Source organism: Ambystoma mexicanum, chromosome 2p (assembly GCF_040938575.1).
Source record: "Ambystoma mexicanum isolate Mex_15411 chromosome 2p, UKY_AmexF1_1, whole genome shotgun sequence".
Taxonomy (NCBI): Eukaryota; Metazoa; Chordata; class Amphibia; order Caudata; family Ambystomatidae; genus Ambystoma; species Ambystoma mexicanum.
In genome coordinates, this window is record NC_090923.1 from 1,411,715,912 (window position 1) to 1,411,731,489 (window position 15,578).

Consider the following 15,578-nt stretch of genomic DNA (forward strand, 5'->3'; position numbering starts at 1 on the left):
GTGATTTAGATGAAATTTTAAGAACACAAATAACACAGATTCGGCCTAGTCCCAATTCACTTTCTCATAGACAAAAAAAAGGTACATTTTTGCTCAAGCACATAACGAAAACCGATGGATGGAATTGGACCAGGTACAAAACAACTTGGGCATGAAGCGTTTACTTAAGTTCTGGAGGGAGTGGGGGGGGGGGCATCTGGTATTATTGCGTCCACTCGTTTGAACAAAATATTTGACGGAGAAGGGGACGCCCCCTTGTCCCGAAATTATAGGTGTCTCCCATGGTGCATTGCAGCAGACAGGCTTTTCAGGACTGAAATGCCATTTTTTTTTTGTTATTTGATGTAAGCGATAAACACGGGTATACCCGGGGCTACCCGAAATGAAACGGCAGCAAAAGGCTAATTGCAGGTAAAAAAACAATGAAATACCATCAGGCTGGAGCTGGGGAGGCAAGCGGACACCATGTGAAATGTGGGAGTTGGAGGAGTGCTAGGGATGAAGTATAGAACATGAAGCACACATGTTTTTCTAGTAGCCACAGTTATTCGAAGGGATAACCGCAGCAAACTGACATCAGGAATGAAAGTGTGTCATGGAAACAACAGCTGTTAGGGGGGAAATGGGAGAGGGCTGAGGAGGCCTTCAGGGGAGTGGGTGGGGGGCACAGATGAGAGGGGCACTTGGTGAGTGCCTGGGAGGGCAAGGATGGATTTGCTTCTGCTCAGTTTTCCCCGATAACTGTGGGTATCGTCGGATAACTACAGATAAACGCAGCTATCTATAGTACATAGTTATTATATCTGCGGTTAGGGGGAAAATGGTATCAAAATTATATATATATATATATATATATATATATATATATATATATATATATATATATATATATATATATATATATATATATATATATATGAATGATACATTACTCACCGTAATCGTATTTCTGATGCTTGTATCTGCTTAGATTCACATGCTGTGCATAGGCCGACATCTAGTGGAAGCTGCGGAGTATTACAGTTTGTTTTTCAAAACTCGAAAATGGGCGTCGACACAGGGCGTGCCAGTAATACTATCCCTAGTGTGACGTCCACTGTACCCAAGATCCTTCACGCGTCTAGGATCCTCAGATTGTATTTTTTCTGACATGAGGTAGCATGAGGAGTAGCGTGAGTACAGGTAATCCAAGCAGATAGACAGAAAGGTAAGACTACAAGCAATCATGCGCCTTCTCTCGGAGGGGAGGAAGGGTGGGTCGCATGTGAATCTAAGCAGATACAAGCATCAGAAATACGATTACGGTGAGTAATGTATCCCTTCTGAGGCTTGTGGAATCTGCTTAGATCACATGCTGTGCATAGATTAGCGAGCAGTACCAGAAGAAGGAGGTGGGATGTGAGAAGGGTCATGAGCAAATAAGTGTCTTAGAACCGCTTGTCCCACTTGTGTATCTGCCTTGGAATGGGTGTCAATGCAGTAATACTGAGTAAAAGTGTGAATAGAGCTCCAAGTAGCTGCTTTGCAAATGGTGTCAAGGGGTACATTCGCAATGAAAGCCAGAGTGGCCCCAATGCCTCTAGTAGAGTGGGCCCTTGGCGTAAAAGGCAGAGTTTTTTCAGAGAGTGAGTAACACAGCTGGATACAGTTAATAATCCACTTCGAGATGGCACCTTTAGAGACGCGATCCCCCTCTCTGCCTGTAGCTACGGAGACAAACAGTTGATCTGTTTTCCTTAGCGGTCTTGTTTTATTTACATAGTAGAGGACCGCCCTACGCACATCTAGGGTGTGTAGTTTCACCTCAGCCGAGCTTTGCGGGTTCTGGAAGAAAGCTGGAAGCTCGATGGACTGGTTTACATGGAATTTTGATATAAATTTAGGTGAGAACCTAGGGTGTGTGCGTAAAACCAGTTTGTCTTTACGGATAGTAAAGAAGGGATCCTGCACTGACAGAGCCTGAATTTCACTGACCCTTCTTATAGAAGTAATAGCTACTAAGAAGGCTGTTTTATAAGTCGGGTGTTTGAGACTGCTTTTATGCATGGGTCCGAAAGGGGGGCCCATGAGCTTGGCTACCACCACATTAAGGTCCCACCCTGGTGGTGGGTTTGAAATAGGACGGTGAAGTCTCTTTACTCCTTCCATGAAGGCTTTAACTACTGGTACTTTCCACCACGACACCTTGCTATGGGAAGTGGTGTAAGCCGAGAGGGCTGCCAGGTGTACTTTCAGTGAGTTAAAAACCAATCCTGCATCTAGCAGGTGGAGCATGTATGTAACAATAGTGGAAGGAGTGCAATCAACTGGGTTGATTTGTCTACTCTGGCACCAGATAACAAACCTCTTCCACTTGTCAAAGTAACAGTGCCTTGTGTTTGGTTTCCTAGATTCCTTTAGGATGTCCATACACCTCTGTGGCAAATTGAGGTGTCCAAAAACTATGACCTCAGGAGCCATGCTGCTAGGTTCATTGAGTTGGGTTGCTGGTGCACTGTTTGACCTTGGTGCTGGGACAGTAGGTTGTACCAGGCTGGAAGTTTGATGGGCTCGCACACCGCCATCCTACGTAGGTGTGGGAACCACGGTTGTCTTGCCCACATGGGAGCAACTAGGACGAGCGTCATCGATTCCCTGTTCATCTTGTTCACCACTTTCCTGATGAGAGGAGTTGGTGGAAAAGCATACGCAAACATCCCTGACCAGTTCATCCACAGGGCGTTCCCCTGGGAGTCTGGTTGGGGGAACCTGGATGCAAACCCTGGGCATTGTCTGTTTTCGCTTGTGGCGAATAAGTCTATAGTGGGGAAACCCCACTGAGAGAAGAGATCTTCTACGACCTCTCTGTGAAGAACCCATTCGTGTTCCACTGGGAGGGAGTCTCTGCTCAGAGCATCCGCTAGGGAATTGAGCTCCCCTGGAACATGTTGTGATGACAGGAAGATGTTCCGTCTGAATGCCCATATTCAGATTTTCTGGGCAAGCTTGGACAGATTTGGCGAGCGAGTCCCTCCTTGCTTGTTCAGGTAGAACATGGCTGTAGTGCTGTCCGTCCGGATTTGCACTGACAGGTTTAGTAGATGGGGCTCGAACGCCTGAAGCGCTCTGAATACTGCCAGAAGCTCTAGCAGGTTGATGTGGTTCTTGGACACTGAGTGAGACCAGAGACCCTGAGCTGTGTGGTGGAGATGGTGAGCTCCCCACCCCGTCAGACATGCATCTGTAGTGACTACTGCCTGTACTTCGGGATTGTAAAAGGGTTTCCCCTGTGCGAGATTCTCTCTTGTCCACCAGTGAAGGCTTTGTACCAGTGTTGGCGAAATGACCACTAGATCGTCCCACTGACCACTTGCCTGAGACCACTGTTTCGCCAACCATTCCTGCATGGGACATGGGACGCGGGCGCGCGTGGGGGACCAGGTAAATGCATGACGCCATCATGCCCAGTAAACGCATTGCTTTGCGTACCGTTATTTGTTGACCGGACTGATAATGCGGAATTTGCAGTAGTATATTCCGAATTCTTTCTTCTGAAGGAAAGGTCAACCCCTCCTGGGTATCCAGGATTGCTCCTAGGAATTGTTTTGAGGTGCTTGGCACCAGGCTTGACTTCTTCTCGTTGATTGAGAAGCCTAACTCGTGTAGGAGGTCGATAGTCCTTTGAATGTTTGTCCTGCAAATTCCTGGGGTTTCCCCCGTTATGAGACAGTCGTCCATATAAGGGTACACTGGGATTGCCTCCCTGCGTAGGTGTGCAGCCGCCACCGCCAGTACCTTGGTGAATACCCTTGGTGCTGAAGCTATCCCGAAGGGCAGTACCTTGAATTGGTAGTGGCGACTGTCCACCTTGAAGCGCAAGTACTTTCTGTGCGCTGGGAACATGGAAATATGAAAATAAGCATCTTTCATATCCAAGGTTGCCATGTAATCACCCTTTTTTAGGAGGGGGATTACCTCTTGTAGCGTGGTCATACGAAATTTTTGGGGCTTGACATACTTGTTGGCAGGCCGTAAGTCCAATACTGGGCGCATTGTCAAGTCTTTCTTTGGCACAAGGAAGTAAGTTGAATAAATACCCTTGTTTACCTGGTGTCCCGGGACGAGTTCTATCGCGTCCTTTTGTAAAAGAATGGCGATCTCCTCGAAGAGAATCTTCTGATGTTCTAAGGAGTGTACTCTTTGTTGTGGAGGATGGTTCCGGGGACGCTGCAGTAGCTCTATACAATATCCTGTGGATACTGTTGACAGCACCCATCTGTCTGATGTGATCCCTTCCCAAGCCTGGGTGAAGTTTGAAATGCGTCCCCCTACTGGGGTTGCGTGAGAAGGGACCCTGAACTGAGCGTCACTGCTTTGGTGGAGGCGTGCCGCCTCCCTTGCTGGGGCTGCCTCTGCCTTTACCATGACCTCTCCTATTACCTCTGCCGTAACCCTGGGTAGACTGTTGGTTGTTGTTCCACTGTGTACCCTGCCCCTGGGAATAGTTAGATCCTCTCTGGGAATTTTGGCCGCGTGGGCAACGAAAAATTACTATTCCCTCTCTGGTTAGGGGGTTTATTGGTTAACTGGCCAAGTGACTTGAGTGTCTCGTATTCGTCCTTGGCATTTTTCAGTGCGTCTTCGACCGCCTTACCAAACAACAGATCGGCTTCCACTGGTTTGTCCAACAATGATGCCTGTGTTTCTGCCTTAAAACCAGACTGCCGTAACCACGCATGTCTCTTGATAACAGTACCTTCTGCTATCAATCTGCCTGCGTTGTCCGCGGCGTCGAAGGTTGCTTTCAAAATGCAACCAGACACGGCTCTATCCTCGGCGGAAATCCGAGCTAATTGTCCCTTTAACAGTTCAGGAGCAGAGGCTATGAGAGCCGCGACTTCTTCCCACTGATGGCAGTTGTAGCTGGCCAACAGGGTGGTGGAGTTAGCAATCCTTGCTTGATAGGCGGACGTTGAGGCTACCTTCCTGCCGAAACCGTATAGTTTTTTGCTCTCCTTGTCGGGAGGAGCTTCTGACGAAGACAAGGGTGTCCCAGCCCTCTTACGAGTGTTGGTGACAACTAGGGAGTCTGGCTTCAGATGTCCTCTTATATAGAGAGGGTCAGACTGTGCCGCCCTTTAAAGTTTTTCAACCCTGGGATTGACTGCTCTGGTGAGGTTTGGGTTCACCAGGGACGGATCTATTCTCCGCTGAATGGATTTAAGGATAGGGATGGTCTGGGCAACATGCCTCCTTTCTCCCACTAACTCTTCTGCGAAGTCCCTTTCCTCCTGTACACCGTGGGTGTCAATGTGGAAATGTTCTGCTGCGCGAGCGAGAACCTCATTTAGGAGGGGTTGGTTATCGACCGGTGAGTCGGTAACCGGGGCTTCGTTCTCTACCGGGGAATCTACTCTGTATGTTTCCGGGTCATCCTCTTCTTCTTCCTGGTCCTTAGGATCAGTAGAGCCTGAGGGTATGGCCCCTTGTGGGTCATACGAGAGGAAATGTTCTGGATTTTTATCATAGAAATCAGCCAAAGAAGACATTCTTGACATGACCCTATCTATGTCTTCACTGGACCATTTTTTGGAACTGGGAATGACTCTCTCAGCAAGTCTATGGGATTTATCTTGAGTTGCTTTGCTGTTTGTGGACCTATCAGCAGACCTGGGCTTGTCTGTCTGTTTAGGGGGGGGTGGAGTGTTTCACCGGTGTGGAAGAATGTACAGGTAGTTTCTTCTGCTGTTTTCCCCCCTCCCCGTGCGTAGAAAAATGTTTTCCCTGTCCCTTAGTGGCTCCGGAGTTTTTCGATGCCTGGCGTCGAGGATCGGGAGAGGTGTCCCTGTCCTTCGAGCGTGGGGCCTCGCTGGCTTTAATTGCGGGCTCCGACTCCTGGAGCGCGGTCTGGGGGTGGAAGTCGTCTTCCGACGATCGAATTCTGTTAGCCTAGGGAGCGAGGCACTCTTGGCAAGAGTGGATGATTGCCTGGAGTCATGCAGCGATCTTGATTGAGCGCCCAGAGGACACCGAATCGGACCGTTCTGTCTGTGCCTCTTTCCGAGAACTCGACGTCGTCGAGTCTCGGTTGGACTTAGTGTGTTTAGTGTGTGTAGTATGTGAAGCGCTTGTGTCGCCGGGGGTCTTCCCCATAGCCGCCCTGCCGGACGACCTTCCGAGGTCGGGGACCTGCGCTCGGCTGTCTTTCGACGCCGTAATGCCCTCGCCGTCCGAAAGTACGGCGTCGCTGCCATCGCTGAAGGCGCCCTCCGCTGCCATGGCCACCTGCCTAGCGTGGTGGGCCCAACGCTTCGTCGAACGGTCCTTAAGTGTTTTAGGTTTAAACCTACTACACGCTCTGCAGTTCGCTTCGGGGTGGTCCCTCGGCAAGCAGAGATTGCGCGTGGCGTGCCTGTCGACCCAAGGGTATTTGCGATTGCACTTGGGGAAGAAATTGAAAAGGGGTACCCTCCATACGCACCTTGAGGCAGCGGGCTGTTAAGTGTAGGAAATGTATAAGGTGTACCTTTATACCAAGAGTGTAGAGTATGTACCACCCCCCACTCTCCCTACTTGCACGGCCGAGGCCAGCGGCCTACCAGGCCCGGGCCGAGGCCAGCGGCCTTCCGAGGCCCAAATCCATCGTGCAGCAGCCGACAGTCGATTTCTTCTCCAGCCGGCGTCGAGTGTCGAAGTTCGACGTTGGGGTGGGGAAGGATGTCAATAGATTATTATTTTAAATTTTAGCAAAAGTATGGCTAAGGCCAGTGGACTCCGCAAAATGCTTCCGACCAGTATGGCGGAAAAAAACAATCTGAGGATCCTAGACGCGTGAGGGATCTTTGGTACAGTGGACGTCACACTAGGGATAGTATTACTGGCATGCCCTGTGTCGAGGCCCATTTTCGAGTTTCGGAAAACAAACTGTAATACTCCGCAGCTTCCACTAGATGTCGGCCTATGCACAGCATGTGATCTAAGCAGATTCCACAAGCCTCAGAAATATATATATATATATTTATTTTATTCCAGATGCAGTGAGGTAGGGGGTGAAGAGGTGGAGTATCACTGGCCATAGCCGAAGGCCATGGCTAATTGCCTAGTAGTGTTGTAAAATATACAGTGCTCATTAACCAGTGTCAAAGGCCTTGGCTAGTGGGCATGATGCACATGTATAGTGGACATGGCTGCAGGCCATGGCTAGTGGCCTGGTAGTGTTGTAAAATATACAGTGGGCATGTCCGAAGACAATGCTCACTAGCCAGGGCCAAATGTCCCTGGCTATTGGGCCTGAGAGACATGTATAGAGGCCAGGGCCAAAGGCCATGCTTAGTGGCCTGGTATTATTGTAAAATGCAGAGTGGACACGACCGAATGCCATCGGCCATGGCCAGTGGCATGGAAACAAAACAATGGTATAACAAAACCCTTGAAATTCACTGGAAAAAACATTAAAGTTTAGTTGAGCAGATTTATTGCAACAAAACCCTTGAAATTCAGCGCATTTGGGAAGTCATTAAAGGCTTAACTCGGCACGTTCCCATTGGAAAGCCCATGAGCACATCTTTTATTATATATAAGAGAAGGGATTCACAATGACCTACAAAGTGACGTTATGGGGGACATAGCATTATGGGGGACATCAACAGCAACTCACAGAGTTAAGCCGGTTATGACTTCCCAAATGCGCTGAATTTCAAGGGTTTTGTTGCGATAAATATGCTCAACTTAACTAAACCTTAACTCTTTTTTTAGAATGAGTAAAGTAAAGCCCTTTGAGATTTCTGGTCTGGGCAAGTTTATTCACGCAAGAAATTGGCAATTGCACTGTGGCCAAGGTCATCATTAGTTCGGTAAGCACTCTCCCATATGCTTATTCAGAGCTGTAAGTTATGAATGACTTACAAAACACAGAGCACTTGGTATGGGTTCTTAGGCAGTCATGGCGCAGACGACCTAGCATCCAGCTTTATTGGGCCAGCGCATAAGTAAGGTGAACAAAGGTTAAAGTCTTCCTGTTGTAGCTAAAGCTCCAATTTCCACAGGAAGGAGCAAAGAGTCTGAATATGTGCGATGTAAAGTGTCAAAAAAGTCAAATAGAACCTACAATCCTACAGCCTATGAACAATTAAAACGAGTAAAATCCAATTTTAAAATCAATTAACCTATCTTATAGGGTTCCTTCTAGAATGTTTGTGACAATAGCTAGGTTGCCCTTATCCTGCAGAGGAGAACAGAGGTTGCCCCAAAAGCAGATCCATGTAAAAAAGCTGGTTTGGAACAGCACAGGTTTAGAGGATGCAGAGTTAGACTCCGGAGCAGCATATGGAGAGATTACGGATGTCCGATAAAACAGACAAGTCACCACAGTTTAAGGGTGTTCATTAAACTTCAAAAAGGGTTTGAAAAACACCTATTTAGCTACGACCATCAAACAATAATGACGCAGTCCTAGTGGTGTCTTGTCAAAATAAAAGGGCCTATACTAATAAACCTATTGCCAATCCTACCCTCTAAATACAAATAGTGTGAGAAACAGTGTTATGCAAAAGAAAGAAGTGCCCACGAAAATGATAAGTCAGGATATTCAGGCCGTTGGCCTCAGTTTCCCACGTTTTCAGCGCGGGTGAAGGTGACGCACTCGTGCTTAGCACAGTCTCTGGCTTCTCTAGCACGAGGGTGCAGTTCAAATATTAGCATGAGGGCCTTTCATGCCCAAGTCGCTTTGCCTTTCAAAGTCTCTTCTTTCAGAGGGCCTGATGCGACAAACTAGTTCTTTTCCTCTCAGGATTTCACATGCACTCAATTTCTCAGGTGATTCACTATTCACCTTGGATACCCCCCAGGCGGGCTCAGATCCTCTTTAACACAAATTTTGTAGGATTTTCATGTATCGAATTCATGTATCCAATTTCTCGGGTGATTCACGGTTCACCCCAGATCCCCCTCAGCCGGGCTCAGATCGGTTTCAACACAATGTTTAATCAGTCTCCCTCAAACCGGGTTTGGACCAATTTTAATTTAACAAAACTTTTTTTAACCAAAACCTCTCAGCTGATCTCCATCATTCGGGCATGGCCCAACTTGATCTACTTTGTCATCAACTTTCTTTAATTTACTAACATCGAAGACTTTCGAATGTGCACAGGATTTAGCTTGACCTGTTGCAGGACCACTTCGATTCACAATTATTTGTCACTCTTTCGCTTTTGCCACCTCTCAGTTGCATACCTTACAGAGACCTTCGAATGAGCATGCACCAGGTACCCGACCACTCTGTCTAAGGTATAGTGTCTTTGTTCCAAAGTTCAATCACTCATCTGTTGTCCAATTTTACTCACGTTGGTTATCACATGTGCTTCATACACTGTTCGCTTCAGCGTTCACCATACAATATTGCTGCATGCAACCTTGGCTTCAACACAGACCGGTCTGGTATCGACCTCCCCAACTCACCAGCTGTGTTGATTTCACTGGCGCTGCTTTGTTGCAGGAGCAAAGGACAGTACAACAGCAGCAGGCAATTCTCCTAGCCTTAATTATCGACACGGGAGAGCCCCGGGTACCTCCGACACACAATGCAGGATTCTTCAGCCTGGTTGCCTGGACTTGCGCTTTCTATTCTCGAGGTTTTGTGAAAGTAATGGTTTCCCCGTCGAAAAGGTCAAGGGAGCTTAACTCCTTGTGATCCCCTTTTGTTTTGCTGTCTTTCGCCTCGTGTTAAACTGCCATCTTGGAACCGCTGCTTCCTTGTGTGCTTTGCCTCGCTCATAGTGTGCTCTCGGGCTCCGCGCCTTTTATCCGTGTGGGGAAATGTAATGGAAGCGATTGCCTCACCCTGCCTGACTTTTGTATTGGGACATGTCAGGTATACGGCTCGGGTGTTAGTCCTTTTTCTCTCATAGCGAGCTGTCCGTGAGAAAGTGTTTGTGTTGTGAAGAGGGTCGAAAGGTTTGAGTTCCTAAGTATCCTACCTGGTAGGATGGGATAAAGGTGTTACAGGGAAAGGGATACCACGTCTTGCCATCCGGTGTCCCAGTCCCAAGCCCCAAAGACCCCTCACCCAAGTGATCCTCTCGCACTGGTCCACCCCCAGTAACTGGATCCAAAAGCGATGGCTGTGTCCTGCCCACCTGGATGACAGATCCCCAGGGACTAGACGCCTTGTGGTTTCTCACAGATGGCTAGGCAGGGACAACAAAAGAGCCTTGTCACACTTGAAACACCACTTCGGGAAGAGTCTGGGGACTTCTAAGGGAGTCAGAGTCATGTCATTAAGGAAAATGCCAGAAGTCGTTGGAGAAGAAGCAGGAACGTCTACGGTTCTCAGTCAGACAGGCAGGATCAGCAAACAAAGACCCTGACCCCCAAGGGATGGACCACAAACTTAGCTAAAGTCAGAGCGGACCTGGGTGGAGAATAGGCAAATACATAACAGCTCAGTGACTTCAGATGGAAGAAAGAGTAATGTGACCCCAGTCAGAGGTCACAGTTGGGAGGGCACATTACTGGAGGGGTCCATGCAGGAAGATATTGGGGCCCCCCTACAATGTTCAGCCAGCGAACAAAAGACCCAGCAGAGGAAATGTCCATGATAGGAGGTCAGATCGATGTAGAGCTGAGATTTTGTAGCAGCAAGCAGCAAGGCCTAGAAGTTGGAAGAAGCAAGAAATCGCCTTTAGGAGAATAGATCCAGTAGCTTCAAGCACCGTACCAGGTACATGCTAGTCAGAGAGGAAGAACTTCAACATTGGGTTTCATGTAGTCCAGAAGATGTTGATGCAAAGCTTCTGTAGTCCTTCTTGGGTCAGTTGTCTCTATAGATTTTTCAGGATCAAATCCTGCCTGTTGACAGAGTTTTAGTCAGAGTTTCAGTCGTTATGCCCAAACCGAGAGTGATCCCAACTTCCAACCACATCCTCATTCAAACTTTTGGCAGCTAGCCAATCAGTTCTAGATTCCACAAAAACATTTGTAGACGTCGCCACAGGAAAACTCAGAGGATGTGGATTCCAGAGGAGTCCCAGAGAACCGTCCGCCACAGGCACCCACAGGCACGCCCACTCAGCACTTTCTGAGCTCTTGGTTGGAGCAGACATCAGGAAATGTCCCTTCGTGGCTATTTTGGCCTCCACACAAGCACAATAAAGTACAATTTTCTGGCTACTGGATCTTCAAACAACTAGAGAATGCATTTTGGGAATCTCCAGGAAGAAAAGAGCTTTGTAGAACAACAAATGCCTGCAACTCTTGTAGCCACTGTTTTAAAGTACCCTGCCACCAACCAGAACATCTGCCCAGGGAGATTGGGAAAGGGGGGGGAGGGCTTGGCAGTACTCCCCACATTTGGGGTCCTTAAAATTCCCCAAAAGGCTACATGCATAAGAGTTGCATCACCAGTAATATCTGAATGGAAATCACTGGAAAATAAATGGGTACAGCATCACAAAAGATGAGCAGAAATTTAAGGATGCTCAGAAAGTAGGCACAGCATGGACTTTCTGCCTTACACATTATACACTATACCATAGCAGCCATTAGCAGTTCATGGCACATGTGCGTAATACATGTGAAGCAGCTGCCTGTTCAGGGTAGCAAGCAGTCACATTCTTCAATACAGGTAGCATTAGCACAGATGGGGTCTTCTTCCTTTAGTCATATAAAAACTATTGAAAGGGGAATCTCACCTGCTTCACCACAGGTGGTGGATTATGGCATGCATTCTGTGACGTGCACCGAGGATCACAGGAGCTTGCCACAGGCTCACTAAGCATTGGTTTCTGTTGCTCCAGAAAGTTCAGGACAATCTACATTTAAGTAAAAGAAAGATTAGAGTGGTTAAGGAGGCCTGGTGCAAGTATCAACAATCATGGACTTTCTTTTTAGTTAGTCATGAAAGTAAATAAACTTTAGAATTCCTTTTAAGAGTGAACTTCACTTCGCAGTGAATCAATTTCAGGCTGTTTTCAGATTTAGGTCAGACCGTAAAGAGATCCACATTAAAAGGCAAGGCTACCCAAAGTAAAGTGGGATTTTGACCCCTCTCATCCACAGGAAGGACAAGTCTGATCAACCCTGTACAACTCAGTAGATCATGTTTTTTAACTGAAGCACAAGAGTTCTCTGGGTACGAGTGCAAATTGTATAGAGATTCGCTGATAATTCAAGAAAATTTGTTTTGGATTCAGAAGCCCCAACCCTAGGTGAAATAGGAAAAAAAACATTTCACAATGGCTCTGCAACTATGAAATACTGATCGGGCTGAAGCAGACGTAGGTTAAGCAACGTCTGATCTCAGTCCGATTCAGTCCCAGCTATACTCGTTTTTGAGACAAAGGGCAATGAAAAAAAGGTCCCCAGGCCTGGGACAAGCATTTAACAATTAACCAAAATCTGGGTATGAAAATGGGTAGAGGCATTAGGAAGATGTTGAAAGAGAAAAAATCATCCCTGAATCAGGGACTAGTTAGGTTTACTGGCAATTCCCATTATAGACAGCACAAGGATAACATGCGTGCCATATGTTTAAAATGAGGGGTCAGACAACTGTTTGGTGTAGCCACAGAAACAGGACTCAAATTTGAAAGGACTCACCTGGTTTACTAATGGCTGGGGCGTGTGGCACATGTGGGAGGCACATTGGGGCCGGCAGGTGCTGGGCAGGTCGCCTTTTCCTTGTTTTCGCTCCTGTCATAGAAAAAGATTGATAAAGTAAAAAAGAAAATCTCTTAATTGCAGTCTTTGCATTTTAGAATATGGCACATCGCACTGACACCACTAGAAGGCAATTCCTGACACAGCAACAAAGTGTCGTTGAGCCCCCTTCTAAGCTTCCCCCAATATCCTCCAATTTATTTGCGCTTTTCCTCACCAAAGATGCAAACCCTGGCTTGCTTGTCTGGTGTTTGTGTGGGTGATGGGTTTGAGTTTGTCTTGAACGTAAGATGGGGTTTTGTGGTGGATGGCTTTGAAAAAGAGTCCTTTGAAGGCAATTATCTGGAGTACGGGGAGCTAGTATAGCTGGGCAAGAACTAATGTTGGATTGTTTGGATAGGTGGAGGAAGAGTCTGACTGCTCTGTTTTGTATAGCTTGCAGGTACACATGGGTGCCGATGGAGTTCAGTGAACAGAGTGTTACCATAGTCCAGCTTAGAGAGAACCAGTGCTTGGACTGCAGTGCAGAGGATGAAGGATATGTCTGATCATTCGTAGGAGTTGTAATTGCAGGTTGCATGTTTTGCTGACAGCAGCTATGTGGTGTGTGATGGAAAGCTGGAGGTGGACTGTGAAGCCAAGGAATCTGACAGGTGTGGGGAGGCATATGTCTGTGGTGAGTTCTTTGATCTAACGGGTGAGTTCGAGTTTGTGTCTAGAGAGGGGGCAGATGAGGAGGTATTCTGTTTTCAAAGGGTTGGGATGAGAAAGTGGGTGGCCATCCAGGTGGTGCTGGTGGAGAGACAGCTTTCGAGGGTGTGGAATTGGAGGTGGTTAAGATTTGGAAGCATATTTGTGTGTCACCTGCACATGGAAATGGACATTGTGTTTGTTAAGGGTCTGTCCAAGGGATTCAACGTAGTTTGAAGAGGAGTGGAGATGGGGAGGAGCCTAGTGTGATGCCATACGTGACCGGGGTGGGGTCCGATCAAAAAGGGAGCATGGAGACAAAGTGTGTCCTGTCATTAAGGAAGGACGGGAACCAGTAGAGGATGGTGCCGGAGAGTTTCATACTGTGGGCTAGGATGACTGCAGAGGTCGAGGAGTGCTGCAAGTCCTTTGTCAGTGATGAGGAGGAGGTCACTGATGTGAAGTGTAGCAGTCTCTGTGCTGTGCCCAGATCAAAAGCCAGATTAGAAGAGGTTGAGTAGGTGGTTTGTGGTAATGTTGCAGTTGGGTAGTGACAAAGCGTTCCTCGATTCTGGCGAGGTATGGCAGAATAGGGATGGGGTGGTAATTTGCAGGGAGCTTGGTGTCAAGATGGTTTTTTGAAGAGGGATGAGTTTTGTCCACTTTTGAGTGCAGAGATGATAGAGCCATGTGAGAGACGGGAGTTGCTGCAACTTGATGTGGCTTGAGCTGGGAATGCATCATCTAGGAAGTGTGTAGGTTTGGTTTTGGCAGTAAGGATGATGAGGGTGCCTGTATTGATGGGGTGAAAAGAGTCCCCCGCTATGTGTTGGTATGTTTGGGAGCAGTGGGTGAGGGTTTGCCTGATATATTGTGTATTTTGGTGTAGAAGTAGTCCATAAGGGAGTTGCAAACTGCAGTAATTGGGGTTGTGGAAGGTTTGGAGTGTGATTTGGAGAGGTATTTGAAAATGTTGAATAGTTTGTGTACAATTGGTGGCAGATTGGAGTTCATAGAGGCAAGGTAATGGGTGGCATTGGCATTGCATATGGCTGTTTTGTATTTGTTGTGGCAGTGGTTGAGTGGTGTTCTTGAGGTGGGCATGGGTTCTTTTGAACAGGCTCTTTCTAGGTGCTGCCTTCCTGTTTGATAGAGAGAAGGGAACTGTTGAACCATGGTTGATGGTGGTAGCTGCTGGGAATTCGTTTTTTGAGGGTGGCAATGTTGTTGACTGCATCTGTGGTGAGGGTGTTGTAATTGTTGAGGAGAACAGAGGTATGTTTGTTAGGGGGATGAAGGGGGTGGTATGAGTGGTGCTACGGCTGCATCTGTAATGTGCTATCCTGTGTGGCAAAGCGAGTGTGAAGGCAACTGCAAAGTGGTCTAAACACCAGATTTGATGTTTCACAGACAATTTATGCTCAAAATCAAAATGTCCAGGGGGTTGCCAGCTGCGTGTGTGCGTTAGGTGATGAGCTATGTGAGATCATGGGGGTGAGTGGAGCGAGAATACTCTTTAGTATGGGGTTCCTCCCTGGAAGATCATACCCTCAACGGCCAGGACCCACCCACTGATAACCACAGACAGTCATTCATACCATTATGCTCACTCTCCTCTTTATATCAACAAGCAACAGAACATATCTACACCCCTTGATCAATTCGGCCTAGCTGCACACATACCTACATCGCTCATTAAACACCTCAACAGCCTGGTAGAATTCAGCTATACCCCACGAAAAATAGAAAATCGGCCTAGCGGCACACATTCTCTCCTTCACATGCCGCACAGCAGCGAGAATGCAGACTCAGAAACCACCCTCCTTGCTGCACACATTACACCGATCTCACATCCACGGCACCACACTTCGCATTAGAATGCAGCCAACCCGTGAAAACCGCTCTGGTTGCTCACATACCAAGTGCACTCAAACACTATATGCTACACTACTCTCAACTAAAATGGACTGCGGTCCCCGAGGGCGTTTAACCAACAGCGATTTGAGACCATACAAATGGTACATAAAGCGCTATACAACATGTTAATCCCCAGGGTTGAAGTCACCAAGATAGATATTGGTGCATGGGGAGCAGTGGCTGTTAGTTGTGAAGTCAGTCCAGACAGTGTGGAAGTTGGGATTATGTGTTGGAGGGCGGTAAATGAGGTAGACAAAGGTGGAGTTTCGGTACGATTGTGGGGAGAAGAGAGTGCTTCAAACTATGTGTATGGAGGGTATGTGGGATTGCTAAGTGTG

General features: G+C 47.4%; 1 protein-coding gene across 8 annotated transcripts in view; it reads right to left on the reverse strand.

Moving 5' to 3' along the window:
- LOC138567561 (uncharacterized) overlaps positions 1–15,578 on the reverse strand; it is a 2,466,350-nt gene that overhangs the window by 2,030,984 nt on the left and 419,788 nt on the right. For all 8 annotated transcript variants that reach the window (XM_069645900.1, XM_069645903.1, XM_069645902.1 and 5 more), the window contains exons 4-5: positions 12,574–12,666; positions 11,667–11,786 (exon numbers count right to left, since the gene is read on the reverse strand). In XM_069645900.1, coding sequence (XP_069502001.1) covers positions 11,667–11,786; positions 12,574–12,666 — 213 coding nt within the window. The remainder of the gene's footprint in view (positions 1–11,666; positions 11,787–12,573; positions 12,667–15,578) is intronic.